General features: G+C 42.6%; 1 protein-coding gene and 1 non-coding gene across 2 annotated transcripts; both read right to left on the reverse strand.

Annotated features, from left to right (window-relative positions):
- Positions 1–12,073: 12,073 nt before the first annotated feature.
- Positions 12,074–12,167, reverse strand: trnai-uau (transfer RNA isoleucine (anticodon UAU)). The gene is made up of 2 exons: positions 12,130–12,167; positions 12,074–12,109 (listed from the first exon to the last, which is right to left on the reverse strand). It is a non-coding gene; the product is annotated as a tRNA-Ile (tRNA).
- A 4,229-nt stretch (positions 12,168–16,396) lies between these two features.
- Positions 16,397–18,449, reverse strand: hcar1-3 (hydroxycarboxylic acid receptor 1-3). The gene is made up of 2 exons (XM_070543102.1): positions 18,410–18,449; positions 16,397–18,190 (listed from the first exon to the last, which is right to left on the reverse strand). Exons 1-2 carry the CDS (start codon positions 18,447–18,449, stop codon positions 17,184–17,186), a joined length of 1,047 nt encoding a protein of 348 aa, XP_070399203.1. The 3' UTR covers positions 16,397–17,183.
- Positions 18,450–19,131: the final 682 nt, after the last annotated feature.

Below are 19,131 nucleotides of genomic sequence, written 5' to 3' on the forward strand. Positions count from 1 at the left end.
CAAACAAAATACACACACGATCTTATAAAAGAAATAAAACACACTATCACACAGAGGAAATAGTAAAAATTGTCCACAGACACATCATCAAAATAAACAACAACCATACAGAATTAAATTTTGCAATTGAGCCCCCGTACACTGGCGGGTGAGAGACCTTCCACCTGGAATCTTTTAGCCAGCAGACAGCAAAGGTATGTAATTAGCAAGTGTCCACAATTTACTCTTCTGATGACGTTTATCTTCTTCTGAGCTTTCTTGGCCAGATTTGTTGGGTGTCAGACCAGAAGAGATCCTCTGAGATTGAACCTTTTTCCTGAAATCAGACAGTTTTACCTCACACTGTAAGATGTCCCATCCCTGCTGTGTGATGTGTGCTGAATTTAGCTGTACAGCCATATGGCTATGTGGCAGCAGAGCAAAGAGTAAAGAACCAAGTACACGGCCTTGAGGTACTCCTGCACTCTGTTTAATGGAGCGTGACGCGTAACTGCATGTAAGTGAGACGAAGAGGGAGCTTCTCAGACCACCGCGGTTGCTGCTGGGTGAATGAATAGGGTTGAAGTTTTTTTTGTCAGCACAGGGATGATGGTGGTTGTAGGTAAACTGGTAAATTGTGTCGGTGCAGCAGTCTGACAGAGGGAGATGTTAAATATATCTGTAAACCATCAGCAGACATCAGATCCAGTTGTTTTTTCACCAGAGCTTTGATTAAATCATAACAAAGATAAGCTATTATGACACATGAAGCCACGATGATTACCTCTCAGATAAAATAAATGAGGATCTACAGAAAGTGGTGCTCTAGGGGACAGTAAACAGACCAAAGAGCTGGGCACGGCTTAAAGCTAACCTGCACAAACTGACTTTATTATCATATTTTCCTCACCGATGTCTCTTCGATTGTTAGGTATTCACACGTGCACAACAAAGCAAGAGACCGTTGTGTTTGTTTTGACTGAAACTTAGCTCCATGGCAACATCTCTGACTCAGTGTCCTGGATCAGCAGCGCAACAATGACACATGATGAGAAAACTGACTGAAACTCCATCTCCTGACACCTGGAAGAAGGCAGTGCCTCATTATATGTCATGGTTTGGGGTAAGTCCTCCTCTCAGTCTAACCTTCTCTGAGCTTCTCCTGCAGGTGGGCGTGTGAGGGAGTGGGTCAGCTGCAGTCAATTCAATTCAAATTCAGAAATACTTTATTAATCCCAGAGGGAAATTGATTCCATCTGCTCATCAGCTGACCAGGGACACATAAGCTGCTGGGAGACATCTTCACTTCACTGGATGATTAGCTTAACTTGGGTATTGTCATGTTCTGCGGGTGGAGATGGCAGACCATGTGTGGTGGTGGGTTTCAGGAGGCAGAAGATCAGGCAGACGGATGAAAAAATAAAAAGATGTTTAATCGTAGACTGGGAGCAACAGGACGAACGAACATGCACAAACGACAATGAACCGACCAAGACAGCAACAAGGAGGGAGGTATAAATACAACAAGGGAATCAGGAACACATGGGCAGAGTAATCAGGGACAGGTGAGAACAATTAGGCTAATCAGGGCAGGAGAGACACAGTCAGGGAGGCCGGGGCGGATCATGACAGGTATCTATGTTTCCAAGCCCATTTCCGAGTATCTGTATCCGAGATATACTATGTCCAGTCTCTAGCCTGAATTTCCCAGTTTGTATGTTTGTTCGAGCCTGCTTGATTTTACAACCTGCCTTCTCTCCAGATTTCCACCACCACCTTCATCACGTACCTGCAACCCATCCGGACCCATTCCTCCGTCTCCCAGCTGGTCCCTGGTCGCCCACTCGTCCTTGACCAACCACCTTGCCGGATCCTGTCCTCGCCCCTGTGCTCAGCTCCTCCAGTGTGCCAGCAACCTGAAACCCCAGTCTCCTGTTAACCGGCAAGTGTGTGTCTCTTGCCTCATTCCCATCTTTACCTAGTCGGCCCTGCCCGGATAGCTCCAGTCGGCCCCAAGCCCCCACAATACGGGACAGAAATTGAGGCCAATGTGGAAGTGAAATAAATTGCAGTTCCACCCTCATCCACTAGGCTGGTGTCAGAAACGAGCAAATCCTCATTGACTCCCATGTTAAAAATACCAATTTCACAGCAGAAATAAACATGTTTACAGCCTGGTACCAAAACATGTTTTTGGTTTAAATTATCTAGTTCACACTCATGACAACTCTGAGGGGGGTGATTTTTTTTTGTCATTCTTCTGTTTAAGTGTATTAAAAGCCTAAAATTCTGTATAATTAATGAGCATCAGACCCACGTGACCACAGAGCTAGCTAGAAAGGCCTCAGTAGAGCCTCGGCCTTGCCTGGAAACTGTTCCGCGATTTTTAGTCTCTGAAATTAGACCAGTAGTTGTAGCGTTTGTGCGTTCTTTTTGGATATTATTTGTGCAATTGTTGGACAAAATGACTTGCTGTGGCATTAATTGCACTAACAGAGAGTCCAAGGAGTCTCCACTTAATTTTTTCGGTAAGTAAAACTATATTTATGTATTTTAGGTCACTGCCGCTTTTGCACTAGCTGAGCTTATCAAAGAACTACCATTTTAACATGTACTGTTTAACCATGAAATTTAGATGTAATATATGGTAAAATAATTAATAGGGTATGTGTCGATGGATAAAACCATGGTAAAACCCAGTGCATTTAACATAAAAATGAGTTGAAATATAACGGAGCTCTCGGAGGAAGACTTCTGTGTTCCATTCTTCCACCCGGTTCTCCCCAGCGGTCAGCCCGGCGTATCTCTGACCACTTTGGTGCCTGTCTGCTGCGCGGGCTGACCGCTTGTGGAGCTCTGGGACTCGGAGAGAGACCTGACCACAGAAATACTGCAGCTCGGTAAGTTGGTTGATAGTGCTTGATATTAGTCTCCAGAAGTCTGTATGCCATCAGATAAACTCGCTCGTTTTTTTATTTTTTGCATATTTGTAAAATAGTGGTGGTGGGGAGCGACTAAATAACTAATTTGTCCACAAAGAGCCGCGACCGGGTGCCCTGTTCTCAAACCTAAAGTCATTTTGATATGTTATTGCACAGATAAGCTGTATTGTTGAATCCCAGTAGTATGGGGGTTTTGGTTTGTTTGTTCTATTTTGTTCCTAGCAGGTATTCATTTTCTCTCTGCGGTGGAGTTTCTGCCACCACCCCCAGTTTCGGCTGCTGAACGTCATCAGCTTATCTGAAAGTACGATTTAAAAGATCCTATCATCTTTGGTGATCTCACGCCAAAAAAACATCCTTTGTTCTAATGGTGAAATTACTTTAAGCTGATCTTTAACCTGCTGACCTCTATAACTTTATTCCTTTTCCTACTTCCAAAGAAACCCCTGTGCAGAGTCCTTCAGACAAGTAAGTGAAGTTGCCCCCCACCTTCTTCAAATCTAAGAAAATTGGTGTCAAACATTTGTGCTACGTTTGTGCTGGTTTGTGCTGCAATATAATAATAATATATCAATAATATGAAAAAAAATGTAATAACTATAACTGTCGTGCTGGAACGAAGAAGAAAAACTATAAATATTTACAAGAAAGTAACACGACATCACACCTTTCTGCATCTAATCAACACGACTCCCACACAATAGAGGCTAACGATGCAAACGAACCATGAGGAGGTAGGGAGGAGGTGTTTTGCAGGTGACAGTTTCTGCTTGTCAAGAAACAATAGAGCTCCGGACGTCACGTGACTCTCAGAGAGTAGACGCCATGTTGGCAGGCAACAAAATGAACGGGATCGGCTTGGATTTTACTCCGTCAGAGTTTACTTCACACTTTAAAACCGAAGAAATCGTTTTATATAGTCATAAATTAAATAGAATAAACATCTCCGACCCTTACCATGCCCCTGGGATACTTTTTAAAAATGCCAGAAGCTGTCGGAGTGGACCTGGCCAGGGAACGCCTTGGGATTTCCCCGGAGGAGCTGGCCCAAGTGGCTGGGGAGATGGAAGTCTGGGCCTCTCTGCTTAGGCTACTGCCCCCGCGACCCAACTCCAGATAAGTGGATGAAAATGGATGGATGGTTGACCTTTTGACCTTGAACCTTTCACTAATATCTTTAAAGCAAACTCTGCACAAACACAAACTTTAGCAGCACAAACCAGCACAAACGTAGCACAAATGTTTGACTCCAATTTTGTTAGATTTGAAGAAGGTGGGGGGGCCAACTTCACTTAGGTCCTTCAGACTCCTGTTTTCCAAACTCTCTCAGCTGGAAATCTTCACTCTTCTCTACTGCTACTTGATTCTGGCCGCTCTCACTCAGGATGTTCAACCGGAAGCTCTCAACATTCCACCTTTGGCTAAATGGCAACATTTTTTCAGTCTGGCTAGAAGTCTGTTTAGTCTGTCTCATAATCATGACAGTTATGTCATATTTGATTCTAATTTTAATGATTCTGTTTCAGGTGGAACTGCTGTGTGATTCCTGTGTCCTGTGGCCCATGACCTGTGTCAGCCCGGTTCTGGATGTGGCCTTGCTGAGTTCTCTGTAGCAAGGTGCTGTCTGGGAGTTGGTCTGAGTTGGTTCTGTGCTCTGTGGTGGCTGCTGGTTTCCTGGCGCTTGGGGCGGTTCCAGAGTGCACCTGATCCTTGGAGGTCTCACACTTCACATCCCAGCACACGTTGATGTTTGTTGTTCATGGTTTACATGTTTACAGCTGTTCAATCCTTGTTTTCTTGATGATTCTTAGAAATGTTTCTTGACAGGTGCAGCAGCTGGTTGCTGTTTTTTAAGTTGGTTTCCTAGTTGTTTTTATACTTCTCTCTTATTTACTTGTTTGTCCTCTATCAACCCTCGTTGTTCCAGATTGGTTCATGCTAATGTGGCGATACATAAACCAAACCAGTATTACAATAACATAAACTCGTACACAAAAGGCTCCTCTTGATAGAGCAAATCTGTTCAGCACATTCTGACAGACAGACCACCATTCTTCTGTCATGTTGCTGTACAGGACATTTTTAGAGTTTTTCTTTTTAAAGATAAATATTATTACATTTAAAGAGCAATACTTTCACATTATCATTTCCCCACACTTTCTCTATACCTGTATTTTGTGTTTTTTCAATAAAGAATGACAAATTATTTAAGTTTATGTTTTTTTAAGCACACAAATATCTATAAAGCAAATATTTACATAACAAGTATGATTGGGTTTTGCAATACGGCAGCCTCTAAGGTTTATTTTAGTAAGAGTTTTAAACCAAGTAAAGTTAGTAAATAACACATTTCTATTGGCTGCTACGAAACTGTTGGACTTAAAATGGGCCTGTTGTAGAAACAACTTGGCATAAATGATTATTCCCTCCTTTTTGTCTTAACCAAAGAAATTCCAGTAATTGAGCAAAAACATTTATTTTTTTTACATCACATTTTATAAAATAACAGGACACAAAGTGTGGGGACATTTAAAAAAACGTTAAATAATAAAAGGGGCCCAGAGAGCTGCAGAGTGAGTGGAACATTGGGTTGTGAAGGAAGAACAGAGTTGTCAACAGTGTTATGGCTATAAACGCTATCAACACATTAGCTATAACAGTCAGGGATATGTTTATCCTGTTTACCTGAAAATAAATCTGTCCTAAAGGCCAAATTCAAAAGCAGCAAGACTCCCACCTGGAAGTCTTGCACTGCTTTTAGAGCTGGCCAAAGACAATCGGCAATATTAGTTAAAAAAATATATCATTTCCCCTATTTGTGAAATGAACTTTGTCTGACAAAAATGTCCCTGGACTGTCATGACTGATGTGAGGATGCACAACAATGGCACCATTTAAGCTAGAAATAAGTGTAGCCATAACACTGTTGACAAACCTGGCTTTCTCAATTTTAGCAGGTTTTACACCTGCCCTCCAGCTACACCTATGGGTGATGGATGACATGATGATCATCATATGAGGGTGTAGAAGGTGAAGCCGGTGCAGGTCCTCCTTCATCATGTTGACCAGCTTCACACTGCTGACCACCCCCATGTCAGTGCCGCCACAGTGGATGAGAAGGACATCAGGAGCTGCTCTTACTCACAGGGAGTGGAAAAAGAAGGGGAGAAGGTCTTTCCACCTCAGTCCGCCCCAACCGAACCAGGAGACACAGACGTCAGGGAGGCCAAGGTTGTCTCCGAGGGTCTCTGCAGCTCTCTGGGTGCCATGCCTCACGTAGCTGTCTCCAATGATCCGAATGGCTATGGAGAAAAAAATAACAGGTTTGGCCTAGCTGCTTAAAGTACAAAACCATTCATGAAGTGTTCAAGACAGGTACATGGTACTTACACTTGCTGCTTTGTGTAGCCGACATTGAAGACACACAGGCTGCCATGGCGACCTTTTAGCAGATCTAAGAAAAAAATGTAATAAAAGAATGAAACTTAAAAACTCCCAGACCTCATTTCATGATTGCTAATCAGCTATGGCTGATTTATTGTTTGGATCACAGTGAGTTACACTAATTCTAATACATTTTTTTGTTTCTATTATTCATACATACTTTTTAATTGTTATTTTCACATGACTGTTATCAGGCTCTCTTGTTCTGGTTCTCATGATAATTCCATTTCTTCCAGTAAGCTGCATGGTGGTGCAGTGGGTAGCACTGTTGCCTCGCAGCACGAAGGTCGCAGGTTCAAAACTCGCCTTTCTGCGTGGAGTTGCGTGTTCTCCCCATGCATGCGTGGGTTTCCTCCGGGTACTCCGGTTTCCCCCACAGATCACAACATGCCCTATAGGTTAAAAAAAATTGTAAGTCGCTTTGGATAAAAGCCTCTGCTAAGCACATAAACATAAACATAAGTTATCTTGTGCTTACTTCATCTGTATAATGTCTCTTTACTTTTGGTGAATTGTACTGAGTCCAGAATAAAGGCTACTTGGCTGTACAAGATATAAACAGGTATTACGTTTTAGAAATATATGAAATGTATTTAGCCTGCTAATTTATCTCAAATACTAATAACTACCGTATTTTCCGGACTACGAGTCGCACTTTTTTTCATAGTCTGGCCGGTCCTGCGACTTATACTCCGGAGCGATTTATATACCAAATTATGTTGGCTATACCGCACTGCTGCGGGCCGGCTCTGGACCAGGAATGAGCTCCCCTGCCCCGCTGGGAATAAAAAACACAGCCATCACCTGCTGGAGCCTGTTGCACACTGGATCCGGCCCAGGTTTCAGCTCCTCTGCCCCGCCATCGCCTGCTGCAGCCTGTGGTGCGATGCTGCGGGCCGGCTCCAACCCAGGAATGAGCTCCCCTGTCCCACTGGGAGGGTTTCAAACACCGCCATCCTCTACTGGAGACTGTGGCGCGCTGCTGCGCCTGTGTTGTTTATTCTGTTATTGATACTGGTACTTGTCTTGCAATGTGAAACACTTGGTCTTAGATTTTGTAAGAAAAATAAAATTTCCCCCCAAAATGCGACTTATATGTTTTTTTCTTCTTCAGTATACATTTTATGGCTGGTGCGACTTATACTCCGGAGTGACTTATAGTCCGGAAAATACGGTACGTTAAAAATATTGAGAACTTGCTCAAAGCAAAATATATTTTCATTAAGGAAATGCCTTATAAACTTACCGATTTAATACTTTTTTATTCACAGAAAGATAGTTTTCATGAAAAAGTGCCGCAAACCTCCACACAAACTCCGTGTGAGCTTCAGATCGCTGGTGTTCCACAGAGTTAGCTCCGGTTGTAGCTAGGTAGCTACCTCCATTAGCTTAGCTCCCACCTCCACGTTAGCTTCAGGTTAGCTTGTAGCTAGTTCGACCGGGTGTCGTCAGTTGGTCCCAGCCTTAAAGCCCCACCCTCAACTCCACCTCTCTTCCCTTTTGTGGAATTGTCTGGGTTTGATGGAACCTGTGACACGGTCAAAATGGCGGTGGTGGCCACCTCCCATTTCTCCTCAAAAACGTGTTATTGGAGCCTATGGAAACCCATATATGTATATGTCGATGGTCAGCCCCAGCCTGGCCCGGTTGATTCCACGCGTCCTTGCTTAGGTATGCAAGGGATTTTATGGGGCAGCAGTAGCTCAACAGGTTGAGCGGGTTGTCCAGTAATCGGAAGGTTGCAGGTTCGATCCCGGCTCCGGACAGAGAACTCTGCTGTGGTCAGAGGGACCAGTGGCGCCTGTGCTCGGCAGCCTCGCCTCTGTCAGTGGCTACATCATAGCTCATTACCATCAGTGTGTGAATGTGTGTGTGAATAGGTGAATGATACACTGTAGTGTAAAGCACTTTGGTGTCCTTACTATGAGAGGCGCTATACAAGTGCAGGTCATTTATCATTAATAAGCATAGTAATGAATTGAGCATACCTTAAGCCCATGTGGGCTGATTCTATCCACCAATCAGAGGCTTGCTCTAATGGAAGGTGTGAATTTGCTTACTGATAAGCCAGCTTATCGGTCAGCAAGGAGCGGCGCTATAAAAATGATACTTTCTTCTTCTTATTATCAGTCAACAGCGGGTGTGTTGGCCCTGGTCAGCCTGAAACAGAACACCTCAGAAAGAGGGCTGAAAAACAGCCTCGTTGCACCCTGAAAAAGGGCAGGCCACCAAGATATGTAAGCAAGCTATGCTAACCGGGCCGAGCTGAACAGGTACAGATGGGAATGGCCCATCTGTTTTCCCACTCCTCCCGGACCACCCCAGACCAAGCTACTCCCCCTTCTCATGCTCCCCCTGGACCACCAACCATTCCTTCCGGAGTCCCAGCTGGATTTTCCTGCTGCGCTTTATGTTTACCTTTTTATAATAAACCTTATTTCTTATCATATCCGGTCTCCGTGTATGATTGTGCATGTCGTGGGTCAGACACCCTCCACTCAACACGACAATGTGACCTGGACATGAGACATTTCATTTGATCTCATTATGTGGGCAGGTAGAACATTGCCCGTTGCTTGTCACTTTAGGACAGCGTTAATCTTTTGTAATTTATGATTTTTCTGCATTAAAATTTAAGCATGTGAACAGTTGGTTGGCTGTAAACCGTCTACTCAGAAAGACTGAGTCGATTCTTTTTGGCTCTAGGAACCTGTCTCACGCATTATCTGTCCAAAATCTTCCAAGTTTCACCCATAAAAATTGTTTCACCAATTTTGGTGTGAAATTGAATGTTGGATCCAATATTTAGCTTTATTTGCAGACATTTTGTTATTTTAAAAAGCTTTTTGCTTATTTCATGCTTTCTCTTTGTTCAGTTTGGTTGTATTTTTTTTTAGGAAAAAGGTAATAATTATTGGGAGAGAACCTTCTGTCATCCATGTCTGTAAAACGGAAAATGCGAAGGCTATCTCATAGTTTTAAAGTGAGGAAACAGAAATCAGCCATGAAATAAAGACAATAAAAGACAAATTGGCCATAGAATGACTTTCTTATCAATGTTTGTACAGAAAGATGCAGAGCAGTGATGATAGGAACACCAATAAAAACATATGAAAAACTAACATGCTGTGTTTGTTGGGTCAGAGAAGGCGTGGCAAAGTCCTCAGCAGTGTTGCTCAGCTGCTTTCAACATTAGCTCAACTTTTACATTCTGACCTTTAGTGGTAATAGAAGAAAATGTATTTAAATGAGAGTAATTTCTTTTATTAGGTTATTTATTGAGACTTTGAAAAATGTAGACTAGTTCAAAAGTTTCCATCCGTGTTCATGTTATCTCTGCTGTGTGTTTTGGGTATGCACCCTGGCCAGCCATCCTATATAAAGAACAATCACTATCATGACCATTCTATTTATGTAAATCTACATGGACCTGCAGAGCAGAATGTTTCTGCTACAGCAGCGGTTTGTCTAGATTTCTAGGTTAGAATGTATGCTGTTTTATGGGGGAGTGTTCTGTTTGTATTTAAACAGAAGATCCAACCAATGGGTTTCAAACGGGAATCGTGTTCAAACTGTGGACAACGCTGACCTCTAGTGGTAGCACGTGAAACATCAAGTAAAACCCCACCACCTTCACATTTTCCAAAATCCATTCACAGAGGGTATTTTACATCTCCCTAGCGAGATTAAATAATATACAGATTTTTATTCATAAGGTTTAATTACATTCTGTTTTACTTTAATGGAAATAATACCCAGAGGAATTCATCAAAAGCCAGGAGAAAAGGGAAAAAGAGAAAGCACACGCCTGGTTTGAATCATACCTCACAGGACGATCATTCAGTGTGTTTTGGCTTGGACAATCCTCTACCGTGCACCATCTTGCCACAGGAGTCCCCCAGGGCTCTGTACTAGGACCTCTTCTCTTTGCCATATACACCACCTAACTGAGTGAGATCATTCTATCACATGGCTTCTCCTACCACTGCTATGCAGACGACACCCAGCTCTATCTGTCATTTCCACCGGACGACCACACTGTTTCTGCACGAATATCAAACTGCCTCTCTGACATATCAAAATGGATGAAACCCCACCATCTCCAACTCAACCTCTCTAAAACTGAACTACTTGTCATCCCAGCAAAACCATCCATACAGCACAATATCTCAATCCAAAATGACTTCCTATCTCTGGCTCCTTCAAAGGCAGTTCGAAATCTTGCTGTTGTGATTGATGAACACCTAACCTTTAAAGATCATGTTGCTTCTGTTGCTTGTTCATGCCGCTTTGCGCTCTATAACATACGAAAGATCAGACCATACCTAACACAACATGCCACCCAGCTCCTGGTGCAATCTACTGTCATCTCCCACCTCGATTACTGCACTGTGAGACCTCTTCAAATGGTCCAGAATGCAGCGGCGCATCTGGTCTTCAATCAGCCAAAAAGAGCACATGTCACCCCTCTGTTCATTGAGCTCCACTGGCTACCGCTAGCAGCACGCATCAAATTCAAATTGCTAACACTAGCATACAAAGTCCGAGATGGGGCTCCCATCTACCTGAATCCTCTTGCAAAGGCTTATGTCCCGGCCCGGCCGCTCCGGTCATCACAGGACCGTCGGCTAGCAGTGCCTACACCACGCTCAGGACAATCCAGACTCTTCTCATGCATCGTTCCACAAATGTGGAATGACCTTCCAAGCACTACCAGAAAAGGGGCTTCCTTTTCATCTTTCAAGAAACTCCTGAAGACCCTGCTCTTCAGAGAGCATCTTCTAAACTAGCACCCTCCCTGCACCTGTCCCCCCTCTCTACTGTCCACTCCTTGTTCCCTCCTCTCCATGATTGATGTCAAGTTGTTGTTGTTATTGTTGTTGTTAGCCTCAAGGGCAACATGCCGATTATCACTTGTAAGTCGCTTTGGACAAAAACATCTGGTAAGTACATAAACATAAACAAATCTGTTTTTAATCTATTTTTATGACTTTAAATTGGTTGATAACATTTTGACATACTACTCCTTACAAATAGGTGAGCTTTTAAGAGCTATCTGCTTTCATGCTTCTTTGTTTGCAGAAAGAATATTATCTAGTTAGAACTGCAGGATCTGATGAGGTTTTTTAAGGGTGCAAACCTTCCTGTTAAGTGTCCTTGTTTGGATCTCTAGTACATCCGCAGAGAAGATTTTCTTTACCATAAACTTTAAAAAGGGTAAAAAATAAATATCATCGAGCTCTATTTCTGACCTCTAAACTCTCTCCTATACACCTATTGAACATTTTATGGACCTGAAATGGGGAAACTGTTGTTTTAGTATCCTCGTTACTGCTATTCCACATCTATCATGAATATCATTAACTATGATCCTGTTTGTTGTTCGTTTGTTCAGATTTTTATTTTTACAACCAACTTTCCAAATGTTCATTTCAAATAGAGATGGAGTGTTGCTGCCTCCTACTGTTGCAGCAGCTAGGTCCCAGTTTAGTGTGTGTAACACAAAAATACTTCCCTCACCAAAAAGTAAAAATAAGTGAAATTTTGACTGATTTTTTTTTCAGAATAGTGTATTAGGTCGTTTGAAAAAATGTTTCCTGATTTGTGGTTGATTTATTCTGTTTGAAGTTTTTCACAAGCTGTAAATGACGTCGGAATTCTAATAGATTGTCGTGAAACCTAGCGGAGGAAACTATCACGTAAATATTTGCTCCAGGTGAGGCTCGAACTCACAACCTCGGCATTGCTTCACGTTGTACTGTCATATAAGTACCGCGCGCTAACCGATTGCGCCACTGGAGCTCGTTAAATGTGTCCCAGAGTTAAATTTATAACTTAAACGTGGCATGATAGGTTGCTGTTGAATTTTTATATACTCTAAAAGTAACGATTGTGTAGTTCGACGCTTTACAAAAACAAGACTTAGTAAAAACAACAAACTCCCATAATCCCGTTATGGCTCAGGCTGCTAGGCTTCAGCTGAGCGAGGTTAATCACACCAGTGTTGTGACGAAAAAGGTAGTCCTGCGAGAAAAAAGTAGTTTAAATGTAAACATCAAACGCGTAGACGCGACGTGAACTGACACTCTATGAGCGGTGCCTGATGGAGCTGGCGTAGCAGTGGGCCGCCATCTTGGATGGGTCTCCATTCGCCCTACAGTGCATTCATTTCTACTGAGGAAGGCGTTTACCCAACTAAAAACACTTTTTATGGTGCTTTTTCACAAAACCAGACACATGGTATGATAGTTAAAATATAAATATAATAAAATAAATTAAAATTTAAAATCCCAAAAGGTAGGTTAGAAAAGTCAATGGTATCAGATCTCATTTCAATTTTGCGCTTAATGTTGAAACACTGGCTGCACAAAATACGGGCATAGTTGCCCACTCTGCGTTGAGGCCAGTAGGGCTGGTGATCACACATAATAATGCATAGCATTCTGGTAAGACATGTTTGCAGTGTGAAAATACATATTTTGGTTTAAGGCAACATTTCAAGGAGAGAAAGTGGAAATGTTTCCAGAATCAAGTCAAAATGTCCAGAAAAACAAACCCAAACCCTGTTGTTTTCCAGAACCCAGCTGTATTTCTTCTTCTTGTATTACCGTAACCAAAACAGAGTAAACAAAGTATTTAACTATAACTAGCCTAAAACTTGATATTTAATTTAGTTTCTCTGCAGTACTTCACAATAACAGTCTGCCAAGCTTGCCTGAAAACTGCTAAGTTTATACAAAACATTTGTTAGAAATAGACATTTTTATAAGATTCAGATGATTTGTGCTACTTTTGAAATAAAACTCTCATAAATTTCCCCTACAAGGATAAAAATGTCTAATAGCTTCAACAAGGCTCGCTGCTGGCAAAGATAAGTTTCACAGTTCATCATTAGTGTCAGTGTCACACAATATTTGGGGGGGAAAGTTATTTATTTTTCCCTTGAAAAAAGAAATAACTCAGTTTTAACAGGAAGCGTTATTTATTTCCAAATCAAATTTTTATAACTACTTATGAAAGAACAATTACTGACACAAATGAACATGATTAATGTTTCTTTCTATCGATTTAATAAACATTCATGTGCATCGACTCGACTGAATACTGCATTTTCTCTAGCCATACAAGAATGGTACACTTTGTACATATACATAGTAAATTCAGATATGAAAATATTTCATGCATTTGTTTTTTTTAAACTGAATTTGAAATCAGATGCTTTTTTTGTTTTTTCTTTGTTTTTACATATGACCTCATGGGGACACAAAGAGACGTGTTTCAGACACTGACTGTTAAGATAATGGATGAACCCTTGTCGTCGTCATTCGTAGGTTTCTGAGGAGCTGAACTGAAGCCCTTTGGGCGTTTCCCACCACGTCATCTTGGCCGCGGCGTTACATATCTCGTCACTCCCAGAAAAAATTGCTTTGCAACACCGATGTTCTATCTTCACAAATAACATAAACCTGAAGGAGTTTTTGTTCCACATTGGCTCCACTTTTGGAAGCGGTGGGGGTCTGCCCTTTGGTTGAATCCACATTAATGAAATACAAAACAAGAGATGCACAAGAGTGGAACACATCAGTCAATAAGTCTAAAACATAATGGATACAATCAAAGAATCAGCTGCAGAAGTCTATCTTCTGTCTATCGGCTGCAGCAATTATTTGTTTGACCCTCTGCTCAGGTTGGCTGAAAGCACACAATGTGTAAAACACCAGTTTTTATGTGGACTTTAGTACATCCTAAATATGGATTTCCCAGGTTGTTGGAACACTAAAGTTTCACCGGGCTGGGGCTGTTCACTAGAGACACAAATACTTAAGAAAATATGCAGTTTTACATTCAATCACATTGTATTAGTACTCACAACACTTCTCAAAGAAACTCATGGCAAGGTCACATGTTTCAGTCTTTTCATATTTTAAATCACAACCTTCACCTCTGTCAGTGTGCCCCAGGGCATCTGTGGCTACAATAGAGCTCATCACCATCAGAGTGTGAATGGATGAATGACTCACTGTAGTGTAAAGAACATCGGAGTCCTCCGACTCTGAAAGGCGCTATAAAAGTGTGGGTCATTTGTCGTTTATCATATGAATGTTGGTTAGCATGTCATGGTTAATTAATTTAGAATCACTTTTCTACCAAAGTCATAACATAATTGAGTTATTCTAAAGGGCTTTCATCCCTCATTTCCCTCCGACTTGTCATGCAGTCGCCACCTCCAAACCCGCGTCAACCCATGTGTCCCACGATTTTTTCCTATTAACAAAAATGTACTGCACTCAGTGAAGGGTTGCGCAAATATTGACATCATAGGACTTCTTCCACAAGATGTTCTTTCATCTGCTCTATGTCTTCTGCTAGAAATCTTTGGCACTCAGTTTCTATTCTTTTTTGGAGCGGGAAGAGCCAGCACTGTAGACATATTTAAAGAACAAATTGCAGATTACATTTTTTTCTAATTCATATGCTGCCCAAAAAATACAATTTGAAATGCTTATTGAGGGTATTTCATTTTAAAATATAAAACGACACAGCTTTTGGAGTAAAAAAATGGCCTTTGTCAGCAAAGCTTGTTTCTAAATGTGAACCTCTGGCGTAACCAAAGGCAGTTAAGCCTGGTTTATGCTTCTCCGTCAGCTCCGCAAGGGACAGACACGCACGGATTGACTGAAGCATTTTGCTCTTTTACTTCTCCATCTCCTGGAGTGTGTTGCAAAGCAATTGCCCGGCAGGACAACAGAGGGCGTAGCGCTGTTCTGTGGTATCCTGTCATGTATCGGCCCAAGGTCGTGTGTTTATATTGTGTTTTTTGTGTATGTAAGAGACTTTTAACACGGACATATTTGTCTCTCATTCTCCCACCGCTTCATGCACTCCCCACCTCTAAACCCACGTTTCCTGTCATTTCCATCCACAAATAAAACGCTTGCTGCGCATCTTTTCACTCCTCCAGTCACGGGAGAATTAAACGTTCATGTTTTTAGAGTTTTTTCGCGAGGTATTCTTCAAGCTTCTCTGTGTCTGCCGTAAGTTAAACTCGGCTCTCTTTGCAATGGCGGCGCTGTAAACAACAGCGGCGTCCTGACCAATCACAAGCTTGCGTAACCCGTCTCGTTCGACGGATGTTTAAAAAAGTGGGCTCGACTCCGTACGTACTTGCGTGCCCTACGCAAGGATGGGTAATGGCGTTGCGTGTCTCCGCACTGACGCAGACGGAGAAGCATAAATCAGGCTTTAGAAGTTCGGCTGCCTCAGCTCAGTGTGGAGAGTGGCTAGTTTTAGGGTAGAGGTCATGTGATCCAGTCAGTGTGTGTGTTTACTAGTGTTGGGTTGTGTTCATGTTGATAAACTAGAGTGTGTGAAGGCTGTACCAACTCCAGCCTGTCTGGACATCGAGTCCACGGGTTTCCAGATCAGAGAAACAACGCCTCTATCTCCGTGCCTGAGGGCGTTTTGTGCAGCTGAAAAGACGGACTTCTGTAGCCCACATCAGTCGGTACCGGAACAGGGAGGTCCGCGCGGGGCTCCAGAGACCCTCTGAGGGGTTTTGAAAATAAATACAGATTTCTGGAGCTCAGATCGCCGTCAGAACCGACCACCAGAAGAGACGCGCCGCTCATCGGGCCAGTGGAGCTGGTGTCTGGGTTGGAACCGGATCAGAACTGCTGCAGACCTCCAGGAAACGATCATGTGCAGCTTTTAAAAATACCAGCTGGACTGGCTTGCTGGTTTCTGGGTCGGGTCCAGCTCACAGACGCCCGCATGAGCTCCAGAACCAGATGACAGGCGTCTCTCTAAGCTAAACTACGTTAGGTGAACGGATGTTAACGAGTATGAGACCGCTGACAGACGCTCATTAGTATTAATATTATATTAACTGACTGATACTATTTTAACTGTCTTGTACATGATAGTAATCTGTACTATATTGTGATGCTATCACACGAGTTTAAGCTAGCATCGTTAACTCACCTGCCCCCCCCCCCCCCCCCCCCCGGCCGCTTCTTCTCTATCTCTCTGCTTTGGGCGATGGTTTCTCCCTCTGGTTTGTCTCTGCTCTCTGGGACGAGCAGCAAACTCATAACTTTATGGTTTGGGTCCATCAGAAGTAGAATTATAAACATTTAAAGTTTCCTCTGTGTCAGAGCCGCTTTAGAGTCCATGTTTTTCTCTGGATTAAGCTAACAGCTGACCTCACTTGGTTTGGCAAAAAAAAAACGTTTTCTCTAAATAATTAATGTAAGTGTAAATAATTTTTTTTTATATGTTTCTATTATGCTTCTTTGAACATTGGTTCATGAGAGGCTCTAAATTGCAATTTGCTCTTTAAAGGAAGTGACACGCGGACCAATCACAGGCTTGCGCTCCCAAACCTTACTTTGAGAGATTATGGTGCAGATGGAGACGGATAAACCAGGCTTTAGTCAGTTAGTTGTTTGCCTCGACCTGAGCTCTCTCTCTCCAGCATTTTGGAAGAAACTTAATTTGTTGGTTAGATTCTGTGCACTGAAATTAGATTTATTTTCAAATGGCTCCTTTAATTCTGATAACGAATGTTTTTGAAGACCAGTCACACTAATAGGGATGCTAAAGTCCCACGAGTCTCTGATCCATTTGTTCCTGTCATTCGTTTGATGAACCACTGGACGGATTTTAATGAACTGTCTGTGCATTTACAATGAGAGTCAGATGTCGGCTGCCACAGTAAACCAACAATATGTGATAGAGTGGTTAAATGGTCAGGGGATTGGCTTCTAAACCCCCTAGTCCATCCTACCGCCATGATGACAGGTAAATTAGAAGCATGAGTCAGTAGTTGTCTGGCGCTTTAACTTTCTTCTTCTTGCTGATCTTGAGGGATTTCTTTAGAGTTTCTTTATATGTGGAGCTGGAGAAGAAATAGATGACAGGGTCCAAAGCGCTGTTGAGGTAGGTGAAGCCAATGCATACCATGAATGCATTAATCCACATATTGTAAGCCTTGCATTTTGTAGGGTAGAATGCCTTGATGTACAAGCCCACGAGGCCCGTGAAGACGCTTGGCAGGAAGCAGAAGGTGAACACTGTGCTGATGACTGCCACTGCTCGAATGGCGTGCTTCACCTTCTTCCTTCCCATTCGCAGTTTATTCAGCTGGTACATGATCCTGGCCGAACACAAAAGCAACACTAGCCATGGAAAGAAGAACTCTGTAATATGTGCAATGTAGTGCACTACTAATGGTAGAGGTATTTTGTCGTAAGAGCTGAAGCTGCGACACAGACTAATGTTGCCTTTTGAATCGAGGAGATTGATGGTCAACAGTGGAATCCGAAGGGTGATTACAGAAACCCATATCAGGACTGCAAGCCCGCCTGCCTGTGTTACACTGATCCGGCTGATGCAGTGATGTGGATGGACCACTTTGAAATAACGGTTCAGTGCCACGACTGTCATGAATGCAATACTGGCAGATCGATTGACCGACAGCATATAGAGGTTAATGCGGCACCAGACTGGCCCAAACATCCAGTTGTCCCCTCGCCAGTGGGTGTCAATGCGGAAGGGCACGCTGATGAGGAGCAGGAAGTCAGCCAGGACCAAGTTAAAAAGGAAGATGATGTGGGCTTTCCAGAGCTTTGTGCGACAACAGAAAATCCACAAGCCCAGCACGGTCCCTGGAATACCCACCACTGTCTCTATCATCAACACAGTCTGCAGGAACAGATTTGCGCCAACACTTTTCTGAACCTGACAAGTTTGATTTTTATCCATGTCAGCTGACTGTAGCTGGTCTCCTGCTTCTTCAACCACTCTGTTCTGCAGCACCTCTTGAACTGTTTAGGCTTTCAAGAAAAAGAGAAGAAGACAAAAATTAAGATGTTTTAAGTTTGATGCTGCAGTAGATTAGAGCATGATATAAATTTTAGAAAACACAAGGTCATTTTGACATTTTATACTCTACACTGCTACAAATTAAAGGTAAAGCGGATGATCTTTTTCTTCTGAGAGGATCGTCTGAACCACTTGTAACCAAGAATTTCCATCACAATGACCATAGGTCTCTAATCCAGAAAGGTACTGCTCAACGGCCATGTTGCCGAATAAGGGAGCCATAGTAAGCTAAGTGCTTTTCCTAGCTCCCTTATCTTTGCTGGAACTCAAGGCCCATGCAGAAGAAGAGACTTTCTGCACTTTCACTCTGAATAAGCAGCTACAGTGTAGCTCATCCCCACCGGCGTGTGAATGGGTGAATGACTGATTGTGTTGTGAAGCGCCTTGGGGGGCTGTAAAACCCTAAGAAGGCCCTATACAAATACAGACCATGTACTGGTTACAAAACGTTCTCCATTACGAATCCAAAACATTGTTTTCCACATTCGTTGCGAGTGACGAAAGGGAGTCTGATGCGTTTGTCGTTTTGCTGGAGGTTGCTCTCCCAGGGATTTTTGACCCTAACGGCCATCCGTTGGTATGGTCCTACTCGAACACAAAAATACTGCTTACTTTCAATGATTTAGGTATGTACTGGCTCCCTATCTCCAGGGAAAATACACATTGTCACTTTAAGAGAGAAAAAAAACACTTTTTGTTCAAATTTGTGATTTTCTTGAGTTAAAAGAGGAGAAATGAAGGAAGAACTCCCCAGAAAAACAGTAAATTTTTTTTACCTGACAATGCCCGACATCTCTGGCAATCAACCTGAAGTATATTGCACAAGAGACGAAAAAGCCAGAAAAAAATGTGTTTGTGTCTACAGCACCATCCTGGGCTTATT

Source organism: Nothobranchius furzeri, chromosome 12 (assembly GCF_043380555.1).
Source record: "Nothobranchius furzeri strain GRZ-AD chromosome 12, NfurGRZ-RIMD1, whole genome shotgun sequence".
In the NCBI taxonomy this organism is placed as follows: domain Eukaryota; kingdom Metazoa; phylum Chordata; class Actinopteri; order Cyprinodontiformes; family Nothobranchiidae; genus Nothobranchius; species Nothobranchius furzeri.